Genomic DNA, 18,328 nt, shown 5'->3' on the forward strand with positions numbered 1-18,328 from the left:
ATCCAGGACAAGGAGGGCATCCCACCAGACCAGCAGCGCTTGATCTTCGCCGGCAAGCAGCTTGAGGATGGCCGAACCCTTGCCGACTACAACATCCAGAAGGAGTCCACGCTCCACTTGGTGCTCCGTCTACGTGGCGGTCAGTAAGCGTGACGACAGTTTACGATATCATTCTGGGTATGGCGTTTATGACATGATTCAGCCTACGGGCTGCGTTAAAGCGGGTCGGTTTTATTCATAGTTCATACGGCTACTAAAGCCTCATCAATGCATCTACACTTGCCTACGGGCTTCGAGGTCGCTCAAATACTGTTGTACACATGCGCTGCGTGATTATTTGTCTTTACTAATCCACCTCTCAGACTGTGCGGCTTCTTGCACAAATTATGCGTGTGCATAATACATGCTTCACAATCTCTGGCTTGTTGACATTATGCCTGTGTCAAGTTGACAGTTGATGTTGGACAGCGACACCATGATGTTGTCTCTACTGCCATCGCGGTACTCCATTTATCGCGGCTTAATTCCGACAACCCCACTTCAGTTGACGCCACTGGCAATATCTCCGCTAAAATCCACCCCCACTTCAAGGGCGACATCATTGAACGGAGATTGGCAGAGGCGAGTCCGCTTCCCGGCCTTTTATAGCTGGAACTCATTTAATTGACCTAAGGCCGGACGAGCTGAGCGGCTTTTACAGCAAACCCCGCGATTCTCTTCAATAACACTGCCATCTGATTTATAAATCCCCCATTGCCTCGCTGCAAAGGTCACAATCGCAGAAAAATTGTCATCAACGACTCCACTCACACGACTTTCCAAGAGACCCCATACACACACGCAACAATGGCAGAGAAGAAGATGGAATACGTCAAGTGAGTTCTTCATTGCCATGAGTAACAGGAGCTTCCAATGGCCAGTGTGCTCATGCGAAATAGCTTAGGAAAGTCTGGCCTCAAAGTCTCAAAGGTCATCTTGGGTGCCATGAGCTATGGCTCTTCCAAATGGCAGCCATGGGTTCTGGATGAAGCCGAAAGCTTGCCACTGCTTGAGCATGCATACAAGTGCGGTATCAACACCTGGGATACGGTATGTTGCTCTCTAGACGACTTCCTACACATCATCGCAATGATAGCGCATACGTGAAAGCAGGGCTAACAGAACGCTGTCAAGGCCGATATCTACTCCCATGGTATCTCCGAAAAGATCATTGCAAAAGCGCTGAAGCAGTACAACATCCCGCGCAGCAAGGTCGTCATTCTATCGAAATGCTACTTCGGCGTCATCGAAGAAGACCCCAGCATCCCTATTGCACAAACATCCGCCAACGACGCCGAGCTGGTCAACCAAGTTGGCTTGAGTCGCAAGCACATCTTTGACGCTGTAGAGAAGAGCGTAGAAAGATTGGGCACCTACATTGATGTCCTACAAATCCATCGTTTGGATCGTGATACACCAAGGGAGGAAATCATGAAGGCCCTGAACGATGTTATTGAGAAGGGCTGGGTACGCTACATTGGCGCCAGCTCAATGGCTGCGTGGGAGTTCCAAACATTGCAAAATATTGCAGACAAGAACGGCTGGCACAAGTTCATCTCAATGCAGAACTACTACAACTTGCTTTACCGCGAGGAGGAGCGCGAAATGGTAAGCACTGGAGTATAGAGAGTTCTGTGGGCCGCTCTAACAAATCGTCCAGATTCCATACTGTCAAGACACTGGCGTCGGTCTCATCCCATGGTCGCCCATAGCCCGTGGTGCCCTCACGCGCCCTTGGAATGATCGATCTACAAAGCGTGCAGGAACCGATAAGTTCCAGGAATTACTCGTTTATTCGAGGGAAGACGCCATTGACAAGAAGATTATCGAGCGAGTTGAAGAGGTTGCAAAGAAGAACAACGTCAGCATGGCATGCATTGCAACATCATGGGCTATCAAAAAGGGCGTTTGCCCCATCATCGGGTTGGGCAGCAAACAAAGAATTGAAGAAGCGGTACAGAACATTCACTTCAAGCTTAGCGATGAAGACGCAAAATACCTGGAAGAGGTATATGTACCCAAGTTCAGGCAGGGGTTCTAAAAAACGATTAGATACGATACATCAATGTAGAAAAATATCATGGGTGTGCACTTGCTGAAGCCTGCCTCTAAAGAATGCGGGAATTGTGATGTTTTATCTGAACACCTTGTTTTCTTTTTGGTAACTCATTCGCAAGTCGTCTTGGAAAAGGATATCTATCAGTTCTGAAAAGAGGGACTTAGCAACATGCCACTGTCTGTATATCGACTCTGGGGAAATAACACCATGTTTTTGCCAACCAGTGTCTACACAATGGTTATGCCTCCACCAAGTTGTCTTCTCGCATATTTTCCCAACAATGCTGACACCGTAACGAACGCCACTATCTCGCACTCACACCCACACTCACACCCACCCTCTTCACACCGCTTCAGATCCCCATACCCCAACCTCAACCTCAACAGCAAAACGACTTGCAGGTTACACACGCCCCATGCTTATGAAGTAGTGCAAAATGCACCAACGAACATATCCTCGTTTTCCCGATCCGGTTGACGCAGTACTCTTGCTATTCATGCATACAATCTATGCCGAAAACAGATTGAAGTGTAAGATTGAAGAAGGGGAAAAAGCAAACAGACAGAATGCCATGGAAGGAGGGAGCCGTTGAGAAGATGTACGCTGCAGTTACCCGACGGGTTACACAAATGCAGCTTGTGCTGTAAGTGCATACATGTATGTAAGAACGAATGTAGTTAGAGCCTCACTCATGCAATGTATACAGGGAGTACGTTTGTGTGTGTGTGTGTGTGTGTATGTCTGCGCGTATGAAGAGTAGCATATTGCGGTGTATGTAGATTACCATGTACGTATGCATACTTACAAACACCATTACAACAGCAACCTTCACCACCACCACTTTCGTCATTATCGTCGCACCAAGCTAGCGTTCTGCACGTAATCGAACGATCTACAATCCAATGTTCACTCCACCGGAAAGCACTTTTGCTCCCTTTTCTTTTCCTCCCCCTCAGCTAATGCGAGAATGTTTGTAACGGGTCAAGACCGAAATGTAGCAGCTGGGTTCTAGAAGCAAGCACTAGAAAAGAAAACATTACTACCTGTCAGGGCAGCTAGAATTTTCTAGCTTAGGGTTGCATTTAGTTGCCGTATGCATACATTTGGTACGGTTCTTGTCTTTTCATGCATGCGTTTCTTTTTTCCCGCCGTTTCTTTTTGGCTGCGGAGAAGCAGTATCATGTGCGGGATAGCGCAGAGTGAGTAAAGCTCTACCCAAACTCTACCCATCTACGTACCTAACTACCGACCGAACCCAGCCCCACCCATTGATTCCAGTTCTCGAGCCAAAAGCTTGTTCGGGAGTCCGTTTGTCCACCACTTAGTTTACCACGTGAATGCGTGACTATCGCTAGTCAAATACTACCCTTTTTCCAAATATCGTTCGCTAGCTTGTACCATGAAATAGAAAGAAAACAACGCAGGGCAGCAGACCAGACCCAACAAATCGATCGATTGTCAGAATAAGGGTCTTTGGGAGTTACACACCCTCACATACACACACACGGTCGCACACACACATGCTGAGCGTAACATCTTGACAGTTTGACGTTTTCCGGTGAAGGCTGGGGGGAATGGGAAAGTAACCCCGCACTAAGGAACGCAAGCCCAGCACCCACCACATGAACAACGACAACGCATACACGCAACCCCCTGACCCGGCAAGTGCTTAGGGCTAGCTGGAAGCGCATCCAGCCACTACCATTATTCTTACCATCACCACCACTACCACCGTTATCAACCAAAGTATGTAGGTGTTTATTTCTCCTCCACCGCCGCAACCGCCAACCCCACCCCACATTTCCGGCCCGCATACACACATCTTCTCATGCACGCCTGGGTGTTTGGTCCCGAGGGTGCAATCATCTCACGCCTCCCTATCAAACCCCCTCTCCACCGCACGTCAGACAGCGGATGTGCTCGGGAGCTAGGGAAAAAGGGTTCTTCCCTGTACAAGCCCGCCATCGTGACACATATGAGCACACCACACACGCATGCCTAACATACGCATACACACGCTGTTTGCGGGCTACTCCGGGGCCGCCAAAAATGCATGATCGACACCAACAGCCGTCGTGGGATTCCCCCACTTCCGTCTTTTACATACTCACTACTGCTACCTTTTTCGATCTTTACCCAATTCTGCCTTCCCGATCTTACTGCACATTCATACTACTTACCCCCCTTAGGTCCATATCCTTACATACCACGTGACTCACATCTCCCTCCTGCCCCCTTTTTTCCCCCATAACCCCGTTACTTTGGGCAAAACCCAGAAATGTAGTAATACTGTAGATGAGATAAACGTTGTTATCATGTGAGCGTTTGCCAAACTCTGTCTCTCGTACGGCGACCGTTTTTTTGTCCTTAATGAAGTTTACAAATTACAATGAATCAAGCAAAACTCTCCCATTTACTCCCCAAAACTAACAATAAAGGGGGAAGTGTTGTGGGGGCAGGGAAGAAGCAAAAGGTAGAAAAACAACCAAAGTGGTAAATACCGGTCCGGTAACAGAGAACCAACCAGGTTTTCTTTTTTTTGTGACTACACATGCAATGCCACGATTTGGGGGAAATTTTTCTGACCCTTTTTCAAACCAACAAAAAAAACGCGGGATTTCCGAAAATTCCCATTTTTTTCGCCACACATGCCATAAAACCCTGAAACTAACAACCTCGTATTCTCTCTATTTTTATTTTTTTTCCAAATTCCGATGTTGAACCGACCGCGGACAACCAAAAAAAAATCGATGATAGACCAAAAAAAAACAAATCACTCCGAGCGATCGATCGAAGGCAGAGAGACAAACGATGCGCGAGGGCTAATGGCAACAAATGCAAGTGCAAAAGGGCACAAGTTTAGTATACATTAGTGTATTTGAAAAAAAAAAACGAGGGCTTCGCTAAGTCAAGCCCATCGTCTCTTCCTCCCCCACTAAAAAAAAGAAACTACCAGACCCAAAGAAGGTAAAAGTAAAAGGACGAAGAAGCTGAAACACCGCCTTTTTGCAACTTACGATGGCGGGCATAATGTCCGCATTTCCTTTTTTGGGAGGGAGGGGAGGGGGGAGCTGACGTGGGGAATTTCTTTGCGTCGTGGGACTACTAGTTAGCGGGTGTATGTGTGTTTTTGATTGGAGGAAGAAACGCATGGGTGGTTCGAGACGAGGCGGGATGATGGAGAGGGGACAGGGCAGGGCAGGGCAGAGACAAGGGCAGAAGCAGAGGCAAGGGTAGCTTTTATGCGGCAATTCTTAGTAACTTGCCCGCCAAACAGGCGGGACAGGAGATCGGGGGGCAGAAGTAGGAGGCTGGGGAGAAAAGACGACACTCTGGCTGTTAGAGTTGTACTACTTACTACCATGGTTGGGCTGGTTAGTCAGTTTCAATTGCACACGATTTGTTTCGGGCCAACAAGAACTTCACAGAAACTCTTTGTTTTGTCTATAATGATAATAATTTTAAAATGTAATAGATTTCCAGATTCCACTCCCATGCCAATAATCCCGGTGATAGATACATACTCGTTTTCAGATGAAAGAGGTGGCTTACTCACAGCACATGCGACTACCATGGATAGAGCTAGTATTGCTGGAGGAGTATGTCAAAGCCTTATATGACCAAAAGAGAGATAAAAAATAAAAAACAAGCCGCTCGCTCGCTATGCCAATAACACAATCGTCAAGAATGAAAAAGATATTTTTCTCTTGGAGGATTGGTGTGAACTGTCGCGATCGACAGCACACAAGTGTCGGAGATGCGATACCTATCCAAGGAACCCCGCCTCCAACTCCACTGCTCGCAAAGATAGATAAAGGAAAGAACAATAAACCTTCAAACACGCAGGACTCTCAATTCCGGTTCTGCCTATTCGCTTGCTTCAAAAGATCAAATAGTCGTGATCGTTGTCATGGCCATCGTGTTCGTGGACCATACGTCAGCCGTCTCCGTTCAGAAAGTCAATAAAGGTCGTATGGATCATTTGGAAAGATAAGTAAAAACAAAAAATATCAGTCCGGTGCCACCCGGTAAAGAGCGTGATGTAGTTGGGAAGTTGTGGGAGCCGGAGCTTGTTTAAATCATTGATCAAGCCGAGATCGCAGAGAAAACATGGCATCCAGAGGACACCGGGGAATCGCAATAAAATGCAGACACAGTCGTTCATCGTTTGAAGTTCAGGGATCGTCAGCCGTTAGATTGCAATCATTGGGCACGTGAGTCGTGGGTCGTTCTTTATATGTATGATGTGCCGTGAGAGCAGGCTGCAGTGCGTTGCCGGTGGATGAGTCGCGCGTAAAAGATAGGCGGTGAAGGGTATGTGCAGCCTACGGATTAGACGATAACGATATCGTGAAGACGCAAGTCGATTAAAATCTAGTTGGCTCGGATGACGAGCTTCGAGAGGAACTTATTTGAAAGCGAGTCGAAGTCCGTACGGTCGAACTTGCAGTCACTTCGTGAACGAAGGTATGGTTCTGATGGTCATGTTAGCATTCGCAAAGGCCAAGTGGAGGCTGATAGTATTTACCATATTTGGTGACATGCGCGCGGACCTCGGTCATGGCATCGCAAACCGCAGGGTTCGAGTTGAGCAGGTGGTGGTGTTTCCTAGAGTCCCACTCGGTGAAAGCAGGAAGCTTCTGGGAGATGGCCGAGAAGAGGCCAACAATGACACCAACTGGCGTGCCCTCCATCTCACCGCAGAACTTGTGGACAGCGCTGATGTCAGGGACACGGTAGTTGCAGTCGAACTGGATCAACTCCCACACAGCCAGGAGGATGGCAGCGAGCATGAAGATGGTAGGCCAGTTTTTCAACTTGTCACCACTGTAGACGGACTGGTAGAGCGAAGACAGCTCCTCGAGGACGTCCTTTTGCAGCTCGCGCCACATGTCGGCAAGAGCACACTTGACTTGGAAGTTGATCATGACAGGTGCAATGGTCTTTCCAGAGAACTTGGACTGCTGGTCTTCGACCTTGCCAGGAACATTCTCCTCCTCACCCAGACCCTCAACCATGGTGACATGGAGAGTCAGGTTGTAGGCAAGGACAAGCTTAAGTGCCTTGCGAATCACTGGCAGCTTCTCGCGGCAGTAGAAGCGGTAGGCAGTCTTCAAGAGCTCAGTGACGAAGTAGGTACCCTCAAAGTACTCATCAACAAACTGCTCGAAACCACCATCAATGTGGCGATCAAGGTAGTCGGAGAGCATGGCTCGAGGGATACCCTCCATACCGGCGGACAGCTTGGCAGTGTTGATCTCAAAGTGAAGACCGTTCAGCGTCTCGTGCCAGTCGACACCGAAGCATTTTTCGTCGCGGACGTAGACCTCACGAGCCATGATGGGGAGGTAGTGGCCATAGCCGTGGGTGACGTAGATCAAACGCTCTGTCGTCGAGAAACCCTTGATGTTGCCAATAGAAAAGCCAAGGCTGACATGACGCTCGTAGTCGGCCTTCCAGTCTTTCATAAAGTAGGCAATATCCTTGATGTCAATGCGCGTGCACGGGACCTGCCAGAGGCGTGCATGAGATGGCTGGCAACCAGCGCACGGATCACCCTTGTCACACGTCTTCTTGAGGAACTTGCATCGCAGGCACGCACGGAGCTTGCGGATCTCGTGAGCTTGCTGTCGCTGATCGGGCCTCAAAGGGCCACGTCTCCTGCCAACACGCTTCTCGCCAGTGTTGTCCTTCTTGTTGGTGTGAGCAGGTGTCTTCTTGACAATGGTCTTGGTGGGCTTTGATCCAGACGCAGTGGTGGGAGACTTCCTGCGGCGGGCTGGTGGGGAGCTGACTGCCGACGAGGTTGGCGAGGCAGTGTTTGACGACGATTGCTTGATGACAATTGGCTCTACGCGAGCCATGGGAGGGCTCACGGACTGTGTGGGGGAGATGTAGCTGGGGAAGTCGTGGTCACTGAGCGTGTATCCGTGACCGTGACCGTGACTGCAGTGATCTGAGTGGGAGTGGATGAGGTCTAGGGTGTTGTCGGTCTCTGATTGGGGCGAGTGCATGGGGAACTGAATCTCCTCGAAGCTGCTAAAGGAGTGAGCTGAGCGAGGTACATCAGAGTGATTTGAGGTAGATGAGTCGGAACCAGTGCGAATGTGGAGCGACTGAGCTGGGTTGAAGATGATGGCAGAGTTTTCAGAGTAGTCGTACGAGTTGCGGTGGTTGAAGCCAATATCGACCCAGCCGTTGTCACTGCTCGAGAGCGAACGGATCTCCATCCAGTTCTCGCCCGGTGAGCCAGTGGAGACGCTGTTTGCAGTGGCGGCGTTGGAGTTTGTGGCATAGTCGGGTGCACTCGAGATGTTTGTGAACTCGCTCTGGAAGTCTGCCATCTGGAAGGGAGCAGTGGTCAGAGTGGGAAGCTCCATGCTGGTGGTAGTCATGAAATTCATGGGAGCCATGGACATGGAGTTCATCATGACATGCGAATTGATGCCAAACTCGACGGGCGATGTTTGCAATGGCCCGCCGTACGAGGCAGTGAAGTCGGCACCCATGGTCATGGCGCCCTGTGCATACGTGTCCTGGGTGAAGCCGCCGTCGGTGTTGATGTTCATCCAGGTAGCCAGCATGGGGTTCATGGGTTGCATGGCGGCGGGGAAACCAAGGCCCATGTTCTGGTGGAGGGGAGTCATGCTCGTCGAGCTCGCGTGGGAGCTGTGGGAGCTTGAGGCGCTGGAATCGGTGATGCGTCGCTGATGGTGCTGATGTTGTTGCTGCGACTGCTGCTGCTGCTGCTGGGGCTGCTGGCTAGCATCGTGGTGCTGTTGTTGATGCATACTGCCGGGTGAGATGGGCAGCGGCCAGGTTTGCGGGAAAGTGAACGTTTGTCGGTTGGGATCAAAAGATGGGTCGAAGGTGCCGTCTACGCCGTAGATGGCCCCGTCAAAGTCGATGTGTTGGTTCTCCATGTTTGCACGGAGAGAGGAAATGGGTTCGAGTCTTCTCAGCCTCCGTGAGCTGGTAGTAAGCGGTGAAGGACGGCGGGCGATGGGCCGACCAGAGTGTAGGCGGGTGGTGCCAAGGCCTCACACCGCTTTTTGTATGCACTCCCAGCCCCACACCCCAATGGCTCGACTAGATCTGCACCTGGCTGGGATAGCGCCAGAAGCGCTGCAGCGGTCCGCTCGATTCGCAATCGAGGGCAAAGGAAAACCCTGATGAGCGACGGCGTGGGCGAGGGTTCCCAGACTGGCACACCCGTGAGACGAGCACCTGTCCAGCCAGAGCCGCCGCCAGCTGTGGAGAGAGACGACGGCGCCTGGTAGTGGGAGAGCACATGGCCCAGCGGCGAGAGAACGACTGTGCTGTGTGCTCGCCCAGCGACACGCTCCACTTGCGCGCCTCGTCGTTACATGCCAGACACTACCACCAGCTCCGCCTCTCGGCCGCTGGCCGCTGGCTGCTGCCGGCCTGCTTCACCCACGCAAGCTGACGCCTCGCCCTGCCGCAGCCTGTCGCAATAATGCCCTTCCCTGCCTCCAAGCCGTCGCCTGTCAAGAGACAACCCCGCCTGCGATAATGCCCCGATAAGCGTTAGACTCGGGGTCCTGTACCATGGGATCAGCATGCCGAGAGCGTTGGGGATGCCGCAAAAAGCAACCCTCAGAGGCCCTTCCTCTACCTGAATTGAACATACTCGACCTGCTGTCGCTCCATCGCCAGCTACCCGTGCGCCCCTCATCCGACTGCCTCTCTGCACGACCAGTCCGGCATGCAGCCAAGCGACTCGGTCTGCGCTACGCTCGGTCATGGGCGCATCTAAGCATCTCGACCGACACGAAGGGCTGTGGAGCCACTCGACACTACACTCGACCAGGTTCACCATTTGCCTCCCGGGCTCAACCTGGCCCCAGAACATACAACGGCACGCTGCCCTCGATGTAGACACTCACCGACACCACTTGTTGAACGCCTCACAGGGCGTGTCATCGTCATCGCCTCAATTGCTCTGCTGCGAGGCGAGCTATGTATGGCTGCCATGCCATGCTAACCTCCGCGCGCTGAGCCCACTTCCCGGCCGGCGGCCCTCGTGCTTGCAGCCGCTCGTTACTGCTCTAGTATCTTCTGCATGCTGTCAAGTCTCCTCTGCGTAACATCGCTTCCAGGCCTGTTATTTTGGCCCTAATGTCTTGCAGCCAACCTATCGATTATTGCCGCCGTTTCAGCAATTGTGTCATCCGTCATGCTCCGCCGGCATATCGCCGCTAATCCAGCGATAGCCAGAACAAATAGCGATCCTCGTCTGCACTTGTGCGTGTACTACCGTGGTATCACCCTTGCTGTACCATGCCGGCAAATCTCCGTCCAAACTCTCCTCACTGTGTCCGTCATACACTTAATTTCGCGACTGTCTGACGGTAAGGCTTATTGTCGACACTTTGCTATTCTGTCGCAATCGTTTCAAGGCCTTTAGAACAGAACTCAAGATCGGGTTTTGTGTATGGGGCATAGCTGGATAACACATCTTGCAGCGCTGATCCAGCATAGTTGGTGGCGTCGTGTGGGGCGTGCTGACGTTCCTCGTTATCCCACGTAGCAGTGAATATAGAGTAGTATGTATATACATACATATCTAGGTACTTTAGAACAGACGAGAACAGTTGCCAGTCCAGATTTGTATAACGCAAGCTAGCTGCGTTGAAATTGGGTGGGTTTGACCCTTGTTTGGCTCGGTTCGGAGGACCGACTATGGCGACTTGGTGGAGATGGCGTTGCACTGCACTGCGCTGCACTGCATGTAAGATAGATCCTGCCAACGGTCCTGGGCACATTCAGCTTCGGTGAATCTAAACGAGTAAGCGCTGCATCTCATTGCTTCTTGCATGACTTGTCACGATTGTAAGATCACAAGCTGTGATGGTTGGCGGCTGTGAGACCTTGTGGGCAACTCATGTTCTTGTGGCGTTGGGAAAGAAGAACGAAGACATCGGTTGATAGGCTCAGACGCAAGGGGTTGCACGAGAAGGGTGTGATTGAGATTGTGTGGAGAGCAAATGGGTAGCGATCAGGGATGACAAATCTGACTCGCCCCGTTGGTGACTGGAAGGTGGTGATGGTGAACTGGAGGGTCCTTTCTTCCCTCCCGCTCAACCACGCCGATACGAGACCCACCGTGTTCACTCCATAATCACAGACTGTAAGCAGTCAATCAACAAACGAAACCACCTTCATTACTGTAGTTCAGCAAAGTGCTGACCCTGACCGACTTGTATATCATATTGAGTTTGTTTGTGTTACGATAACTTCCACCAGATGGCAGCAAGATAGCCCGACAGCAGATAGAGGCGTGAGTGGCGATTCTTCCCAATTTGATCAAAGAAGTACCTTCTGTTCTACACCAATTTCGTTACGCACCTTACATGGAATCCCAACTCCAGTTTCTCGGTACAGACGTGCTATTGCGCCACTTAGCATGCTTTGGGTATTACGTACCTTTGGGCAGTGCGCCCCGCACATTTCGTCGTTGCGGGGTAATAGCGAACCAATGTTCCCAGCAGCAATGAAAGCGAAGCAAGGCTGACTGCTGCTGAAAAGTCTATGTGACGTGCATCCAATTGGAGGAGCTGAATCCGTACCGAGTCCGGGAAGCACTGCGTGTAGCTGGCTTTACCGAGAACACAGCAGGTGATGAGCTCGCATATGTGCGTTTTGATAAGACAACAAAGATAAAAACCTATAAAAACCGAGTCTGAAGGGCGGAGCGGAGGGACGATCATCGCCAGCCATCGCAAATCTATCTTCCGTAGATTTCGGAGTATCGGGGGGAAAGTTACACAAAGCACAGTCGGCCTTCGGCTCCACGCGCATCCCCCATGTCCCGAGTAATTCGGACAAAGTGTGAAGCATTTAAACAAGAATTAGAAACATATCAATGAGTAATCAAGAGAAGCTCGTACTACACGAACTCAGACAACCAATCTGAGTTTGCTTTGCCTTGCCTTGTATCAGAGAAGTAACAGTCACTTCATCACCTTAATTTCCACGAAAAGCACAACATGGCACACGTCGGCGCACTGCCCAAGATCCACCGTTATATTACCAGCCACAACGATGAAGGCAAAGCTATCTTTAGCAATGCCTTCGACGATGAGAGCAAGATGAAGCCCAACTCCGACGGTATCGCATTCGCCCTCAGTTACACGACCAAAGGGTTCCCTGTCGACATGAACAAGGACAAAGACCTTGGTGTATATGGCGACTACCTCAATGACGCACCAGGACTTGTAGTCTCTGGTGGGACAGTCTTACGACACGTTGATATTCCTCCCGCCACAGAATGCACAATGCACCGGACCGTGAGCTTGGACTACGGTTGCGTACTCGAGGGGGAGATCGAATGTCTACTCGACAGCGGCGAGAAGCGCTTCATGAAGCGGGGAGATGTCGCGATTCAGCGCGGGACCATGCATCAATGGATCAACCATAGCCCGACTGAGTGGTGTAGGATGCTTTTTGTGTTGCAGGAGTGTCAGCCGTTGAAGCTTGGGGGAGAGACGGTCGGAGAGGAGTTGGCTGGTATGGCGGGTGTGCGGCCTTCTGATTAAGATTAGCAGCTTTGTAGTACGCGTGAGGTTGAAATTAGGATATGGGGCTTGGATAAGGAATCGCGGATATATTGCTATCGATATCGATATGGGCTGGGCTTCGAGTCTGGAGTGCCAAGCTAGCTAGTACTATCCAATCTGATTACTCCCCACGTGCTCCACCTATTCTTCTCGACATGCGACATTCAAGAAGGGCAATCCTTGACCACAGTCGAACCATGGGGTTTGCACACCAACACAGATTGTGAAATCTTCCGTCCAACTGGTGGGGTGGCTACATCCGCTCTCGAACAATACTAAGCGTTCCTGGCTAGCAAAGCCATTGTTCCTGCCAGCCACTCACGGAAACCCCAACAACAGACCTGCTAGATCCATAGATCTATAAGCGCATGTGAAAAAGATGGCGCTTCCCCTGCGTTTCTCTGCACAAGAGCCCTCATCTCGCTTGGAGGAAATCGTTCCCGAATCTAAGCGGATCGAAGAACTCTCAGACGAAGAGCTCGACAGCGAGTACGAAGACATGGGCACCGCCACTGCAGAAGAGCAGGCCAACATTGCATACCTGGAAAGTATCAGGATACCGATCAAAGATTCTCTTGTCACCGAATCAACCAAAGTAGAGGATGAGACGTCAGCAGTTATCCTACCATACCTCGAGGGCAACCCGAATGACTTTTCTCTTAATGCCTTTGGTATACCGAAACTCCAACGGGACAAGCACGAGGCCATGTTAAAGAGGATCATTGGCGACTACCCGGCACAAGCGGCTGCCATGGATGCTGCCCGGCCGTGGATTGTGTACTGGGCCACTCAGAGCATGACAGCACTAGGACTTGACATTTCCGATTACCAGAAAAGGTGGGTTGGCCGTCTTGATTCTATATCTATGCATTGGACATGACAACCGATATATTGAATCCTAGTCTCTGACTACATATAGGGTAGCGCACACCTTCTCACTAGCCCAACATCCCGATGGAGGGTTTGGAGGCGGCTATGGCCAATATGCACACCTTGCATGCACATATGCGGCGACTCTCTCCATCGCCATGGTCGGAGGAGAAGAAGCCTACGAGACCATCAACCGCAAATCGCTGTGGCACTTTCTCGGGCGCATGAAGCAAGCAGACGGAGGCTTCACCATGTGTCAAGGCGGTGAGGAAGACATTCGGGGCGCCTTCTGCGCCATGGTCATCCTATCCCTCACCAATCTCCCGCTCGAGCTCCCACCTGACGCCCCGGCACGGCAACACGGCCTGACCAATTTCACCGACAGTCTGGGCGAATGGGTTTCCCAATGCCAATCCTGGGACGGAGGTATTTCAGCCGCCCCCGGCAACGAGGCCCACGGCGCCTACGCCTTCTGCGGCCTAGGCTGTCTGTCCATCCTCGGCCCACCAAAGGATACTCTACACAAGTATCTCGACGTCGATTTATTGACACGTTGGCTCTCGTCACGCCAGTGCTCGCCTGAGTGCGGGTACAACGGCCGCACAAACAAGCTTGTCGATGGTTGCTACTCCCACTGGGTCGGCGGCTGCTGGTCCATTGTCGAAGCCGCAACCGCCACCGGTCTGTGGAACCGCGCTGCTCTGGGCCGCTACATCCTGGCTGCTTGCCAGGAGAAGAAAGGTGGCCTCAAAGACAAGCCTGGGAAGCATTCTGATGCCTATCACACGTGTTACAACCTTGCTGGGCTCAGTGCCGCACAGTACCAGTACGTGTACGACGAGAACGTGAATAAGAATCTGGGTACAGGGAATTACGGTGCCCCGTATCATTGGAAGTCGCAAGGACGATATGCTGGGGATCAAAAGGTTGTATGGGACGAGGGCGATGTGGTGAAGCCTGTTCATCCCATCTTTGTTATTCCTTTCATGTCCGTGTACGAGATGAGGAAACATTTCGAGGAGAAGGAGACCTTTTGATTAGCATGGGGATGCGCTCTTGTGTTCTGAAATGAGAAACTTGAGTCTTTTGTACCTTGTTATTCGGTTGCATAGTCATAGCATATAGTCAAGGTATCGAGTCTGCCTCTTCTTCAATCTGAACAAAACAACTCCAGAGACCATTGTGACGCAAATGTTCTCGAAAAGGGCTGCTCACATCACCCGCATGATATGAAACTGTATGTAACGAAGCATAAGACTCGGACGACCAAAAAAAGAGAACATCCAACTAGCACTTCTTTCCATTGCCCAAGTCACTTGCATAGAAAATACCTAGAGAAGAAAAAAAGCCCCTCCCCTCGAGGCATACAAAAGTCCTGCTCTAGACAAAAGCAGAAACTCCAAACAGACACCCATTTGAAAACGCTTTGCTCAACACAGTAACACATCACTCCTCTGCCCATCAAAACGCCAAAAGATTAGCTACTTTCTTTTTTATAAGGGATGATAGATAAAACAAGATCAGCCTCCACCCTCAGCAATAGCCTTCAGCAGCCCACCAATATAATTCCTCAGCGTAAGATTATGACTAGCCGTGAAGGCAATCTGGTCTCTTAACGGAGTAAACATGCGCGGGACCCATCCTGCATTCTTCGCTTCTTGCTCTTCCCTCTCTTCGTTCTCGCGTCTTTGCTCGGACGCTGCATCGTTGAGACGCGGCTTCTTACCGCTTGTCGTAGCTCGTCTCGCAGCTTCAGGACTGCCTTCGCTAGCACTGAATGCGCGCTTGTGGGTTGGAGAAGAGGGTAATGTGATTTCGGTGACGGAGGTTGGCGGCGGGATCTTGTTGAGCTGACGGGCGAGATTGCGGAGGACGAGCACGGAGGACAGAGGAAGGCCGGCCGCATCGTTAGTTTCATCGGTGGCGGTGTTATAATACCGGAAGTTTGGAGCTGAGTGTGGGCCTGACGAATCCTCCCTGCCCATGCCGTTTCTGCTGACGGAGCTGGTTGAAGTCTGGGGTCGACCGCTCATGCCTAAGCCGCTCAATCCTACGGGTTGTCCGAATTGCGGCTGGAGACTTTCGTGTCGCATCTGTGAGGAAGAAGTCATGGGCCGAGATTCTGATGGTGTCCGGTTGTGCTTTGCATGAATAGCATGCTTGATGCTTGTGTCTGGCAGATGTGTCTTCAGATGCTGTCCAGCTTCAAACGCAGATTCTGTACCATCGGGAGAGAAGCGCGTACAACCACCCCAGTGACAGAAGTATTTCGAAGGTGGACTTGCCGAAACCGCGTCTCCGTTTTTCATGTCGATATCCGGCTTGGACTCAAGCAGCCACTGACCTGTCTCCTGATCACGAGGGACTTGGAGATGCACACTCACGACGTGTTCCCACATAGATCTCGCACCGGATGCAAACTCACCGCATTCGACATTGGCCGTGGAGTGTTTGCCATCCGTGTGACCATTCAACAAGCTCGGTGGGTGCCAGCAGCAGCGCATATATGGCCGCTTGGTGCTCGGATCAACTGGTACGGAACGCGGTCGTATACCTCTTATGGTATACTTTGGTTGCCCACCGACAGTCAAAACTTGAGCAGATGCACCACCAAACGTAGTTGACACGTTTGTGATGAAATCTTTTGCAGGCATGAGAGCCTTAAAAGAGGCCGGGTTATGTGCCATATGCTCTGAGAAGGCTGCGTTGTATGCTGACCAAAGTTGAATCTGTGTGATTTCGCCCGTAGGATCCTCTTCGAAACACGTCTTGAGCCATTGCGAACTTCTCTCTGGTTCATCAAGAGTGACTAGATGATCGATGATAGCGGACGACAGCTTTGGTGCATTTTCTGGTGGCGCTGATGATTTCGTAGTCTTTGGGGTGGTTCTACGCTCCTCATAAGCAATTGCACCATACTGCAGCAGTCGCACCAATTGCTTGATGACACCCTCAATATCGACTTCGTGTACAAGTGTCTCAACATTATCTGGGAAACCAGTGAACAAGTAGAGGAAGTCTAGGCAGGCTATGCGGAGATCTTCGTCTTCTACTAGTAGCCAGTCACATATTGATTTGAGAGTCTTCGTCGGTACTTTCGAGAGCTTGTTTGTAACATCAAGGTTCATAGATATTCGTGCAAGTGCTCTCAAAGAGGTAATGATCCGACCACGGTCATCCGTGTCGATTTGCGCTAGCAGAGAACGGTAGAGCGGACTTTGAGAGTCCAGCATCCAATACTTCGTCAACTGCTCGGTAATCTCAAGGGCGTAATGCTGCAGCTCTACTACAGACGGATGGGTGGGTAGATTGAGGGCAATGACGATCATATCCTGAATGGACGGTACGAGGGCGGCAAACAATGCATTTTCCTTCAGCATAACCATATTCCGGATAATCAGTGCTGCCTCATTGATCATGTTGAGCGACTTGGCTGTCTGTTCAGGTAGGAGACTGTCATGGATATCGAGCGTGTGGAGAGAAGAGACGCGCTCAAGCAGGTCGGGTGTGCCAGACAACCCATTCAGGGTCTGTGGGTTACTGAATTCCTCTTCGAGGTAAGAAATGTCCCAGCTCACATCGTAGAAGAGCGCGCCCACATCGATGACTTTGGCTATGAGTGCTTCTGCAAGTCCCGGAAATTGATCGAAGCGGTACTTGTCGCCTCGCTCGTGGGATATTTTGACCAAATGGTGAAGAGCATATGCCTCCTCCTCGGGCTCCTTTGACCGCAGCGCATTGAGAGCGCGAATGTAAATGCTGGGCCCAGGAAAGCCGGTACCGGGTAGCATCATGCCTTTCAGTGGGACTGGCCTATTTTTCTTGTTGAGGATGTACTTCTTGCGCGATTGCACGTATGTATCGAGGGAGTTCGAGGGAGTTACGACGGGTTTCATGGTGGCTGGCACAGCTGTTCGTGGCTCATAGTTGGCAATTGTCATGGCGGCTCCACTTGTTCCATATCCGTTGGCTTGCGATGAGTTCAGGTGGCCCGTGGATTGGCGGGTCTGGCGAGTCGAGGCTTCAGGCTGGAACAGCACCCGCTGGGGCGGCGCATGGCGGAGGGAGCGCGTCGACCGCCCAAGGTTGGCGGAATCGTCGACTTCCATCTTGTCTTCTTTGGGTGTCTTCTCCATGTCGTCTTCTTCGTCTGATTCCTCCTCTCCCCTTAGTCGCTCGGCTTCCCGACTACTAGGCGGGTGGAAGTTCTCTACGGTACGGTTCAGCAAGTCCCCACCCTTGGCGGATACGTTCTCGAGGATTTCAGGTGGCGGGGGTTCGCGCTTGTGGACTGTGGATATTTCGTATGCACTATTTCGTGTGTCAGCCGGGGTGAACCGCAGGGTGAGGCGCGAGGCCTGGACATACGCAAGGTTCTTGTAGTAGACAGTCTTGACCAGAAAGGCTTGAGTTGTTATGCTGGGGCTCTTAGGGAGAAATTCCGAGGCGATTCTCCGCCACGCAAGCTTGTTGTTCTTGGTATCAGAAACCTTGTCGTATCCTCCCTCTTCATTCACGCGTTTGTAAAGGCGCAAAAGGTCAATGTGTCGATTACCGATCTTTGGCTCGCGATCCAGCACAGTCCTACACGTCTAGTCAATATGGGTGCGCTGGGTGCAAGACAACAGGCAAGATGACGCACCCGCGCTTTTCGTGGTATTCGGCCAAGGTATCTAGAAACTCTTCCCGTTCTTGAGTGGGCTCGACGGAGGTTTCCTCTGTTTTGTTTGGGGCCATGTTGCGGCTGTCGCATTCACTAGAAACTACGGACGCACGGATC

The 18,328-nt window shown here is 51.3% G+C and overlaps 8 protein-coding genes across 8 annotated transcripts in view; 5 read left to right on the forward strand and 3 right to left on the reverse strand.

Moving 5' to 3' along the window:
- COCCADRAFT_101924 (uncharacterized protein) overlaps window positions 1-147 on the forward strand; it is a gene marked incomplete at both ends in the record, with an annotated part of 1,001 nt that extends 854 nt beyond the window's left edge. The window contains one exon of the mRNA XM_007716305.1: window positions 7-147. Coding sequence (XP_007714495.1) covers window positions 7-147 — 141 coding nt within the window. The remainder of the gene's footprint in view (window positions 1-6) is intronic.
- A 699-nt stretch (window positions 148-846) lies between these two features.
- COCCADRAFT_38659 (uncharacterized protein) lies at window positions 847-2,080 on the forward strand (the record flags this gene model as incomplete). The annotated part of the gene is made up of 4 exons (XM_007716306.1): window positions 847-875; window positions 939-1,089; window positions 1,174-1,647; window positions 1,700-2,080. 4 exons carry the CDS (start codon window positions 847-849, stop codon window positions 2,078-2,080), a joined length of 1,035 nt encoding a protein of 344 aa, XP_007714496.1.
- A 1,508-nt stretch (window positions 2,081-3,588) lies between these two features.
- On the reverse strand, window positions 3,589-3,789 carry COCCADRAFT_101938 (uncharacterized protein; the record flags this gene model as incomplete). Its single annotated transcript, XM_007716307.1, has 1 exon — window positions 3,589-3,789. The coding sequence occupies one exon, from the start codon at window positions 3,787-3,789 to the stop codon at window positions 3,589-3,591; it is 201 nt and encodes a 66-aa protein (XP_007714497.1).
- A 2,683-nt stretch (window positions 3,790-6,472) lies between these two features.
- On the reverse strand, window positions 6,473-9,021 carry COCCADRAFT_28023 (uncharacterized protein; the record flags this gene model as incomplete). The annotated part of the gene is made up of 2 exons (XM_007716298.1): window positions 6,473-6,573; window positions 6,627-9,021. 2 exons carry the CDS (start codon window positions 9,019-9,021, stop codon window positions 6,473-6,475), a joined length of 2,496 nt encoding a protein of 831 aa, XP_007714488.1.
- A 1,717-nt stretch (window positions 9,022-10,738) lies between these two features.
- Window positions 10,739-10,897, forward strand: COCCADRAFT_101914 (uncharacterized protein; the record flags this gene model as incomplete). Its single annotated transcript, XM_007716308.1, has 1 exon — window positions 10,739-10,897. A coding segment is annotated over one exon (159 nt), but the record flags the coding sequence as incomplete, so codon positions are not given.
- Window positions 10,898-12,108: 1,211 nt separating this feature from the next.
- Window positions 12,109-12,657, forward strand: COCCADRAFT_101888 (uncharacterized protein; the record flags this gene model as incomplete). The annotated part of the gene is made up of 1 exon (XM_007716309.1): window positions 12,109-12,657. One exon carries the CDS (start codon window positions 12,109-12,111, stop codon window positions 12,655-12,657), a length of 549 nt encoding a protein of 182 aa, XP_007714499.1.
- A 400-nt stretch (window positions 12,658-13,057) lies between these two features.
- On the forward strand, window positions 13,058-14,585 carry COCCADRAFT_6868 (uncharacterized protein; the record flags this gene model as incomplete). Its single annotated transcript, XM_007716290.1, has 2 exons — window positions 13,058-13,515; window positions 13,598-14,585. 2 exons carry the CDS (start codon window positions 13,058-13,060, stop codon window positions 14,583-14,585), a joined length of 1,446 nt encoding a protein of 481 aa, XP_007714480.1.
- Window positions 14,586-15,068: 483 nt separating this feature from the next.
- On the reverse strand, window positions 15,069-18,285 carry COCCADRAFT_6869 (uncharacterized protein; the record flags this gene model as incomplete). Its single annotated transcript, XM_007716291.1, has 3 exons — window positions 15,069-17,859; window positions 17,917-18,132; window positions 18,191-18,285. 3 exons carry the CDS (start codon window positions 18,283-18,285, stop codon window positions 15,069-15,071), a joined length of 3,102 nt encoding a protein of 1,033 aa, XP_007714481.1.
- Window positions 18,286-18,328: the final 43 nt, after the last annotated feature.

Source organism: Bipolaris zeicola (assembly GCF_000523435.1).
Source record: "Bipolaris zeicola 26-R-13 unplaced genomic scaffold scaffold_134, whole genome shotgun sequence".
Taxonomy (NCBI): domain Eukaryota; kingdom Fungi; phylum Ascomycota; class Dothideomycetes; order Pleosporales; family Pleosporaceae; genus Bipolaris; species Bipolaris zeicola.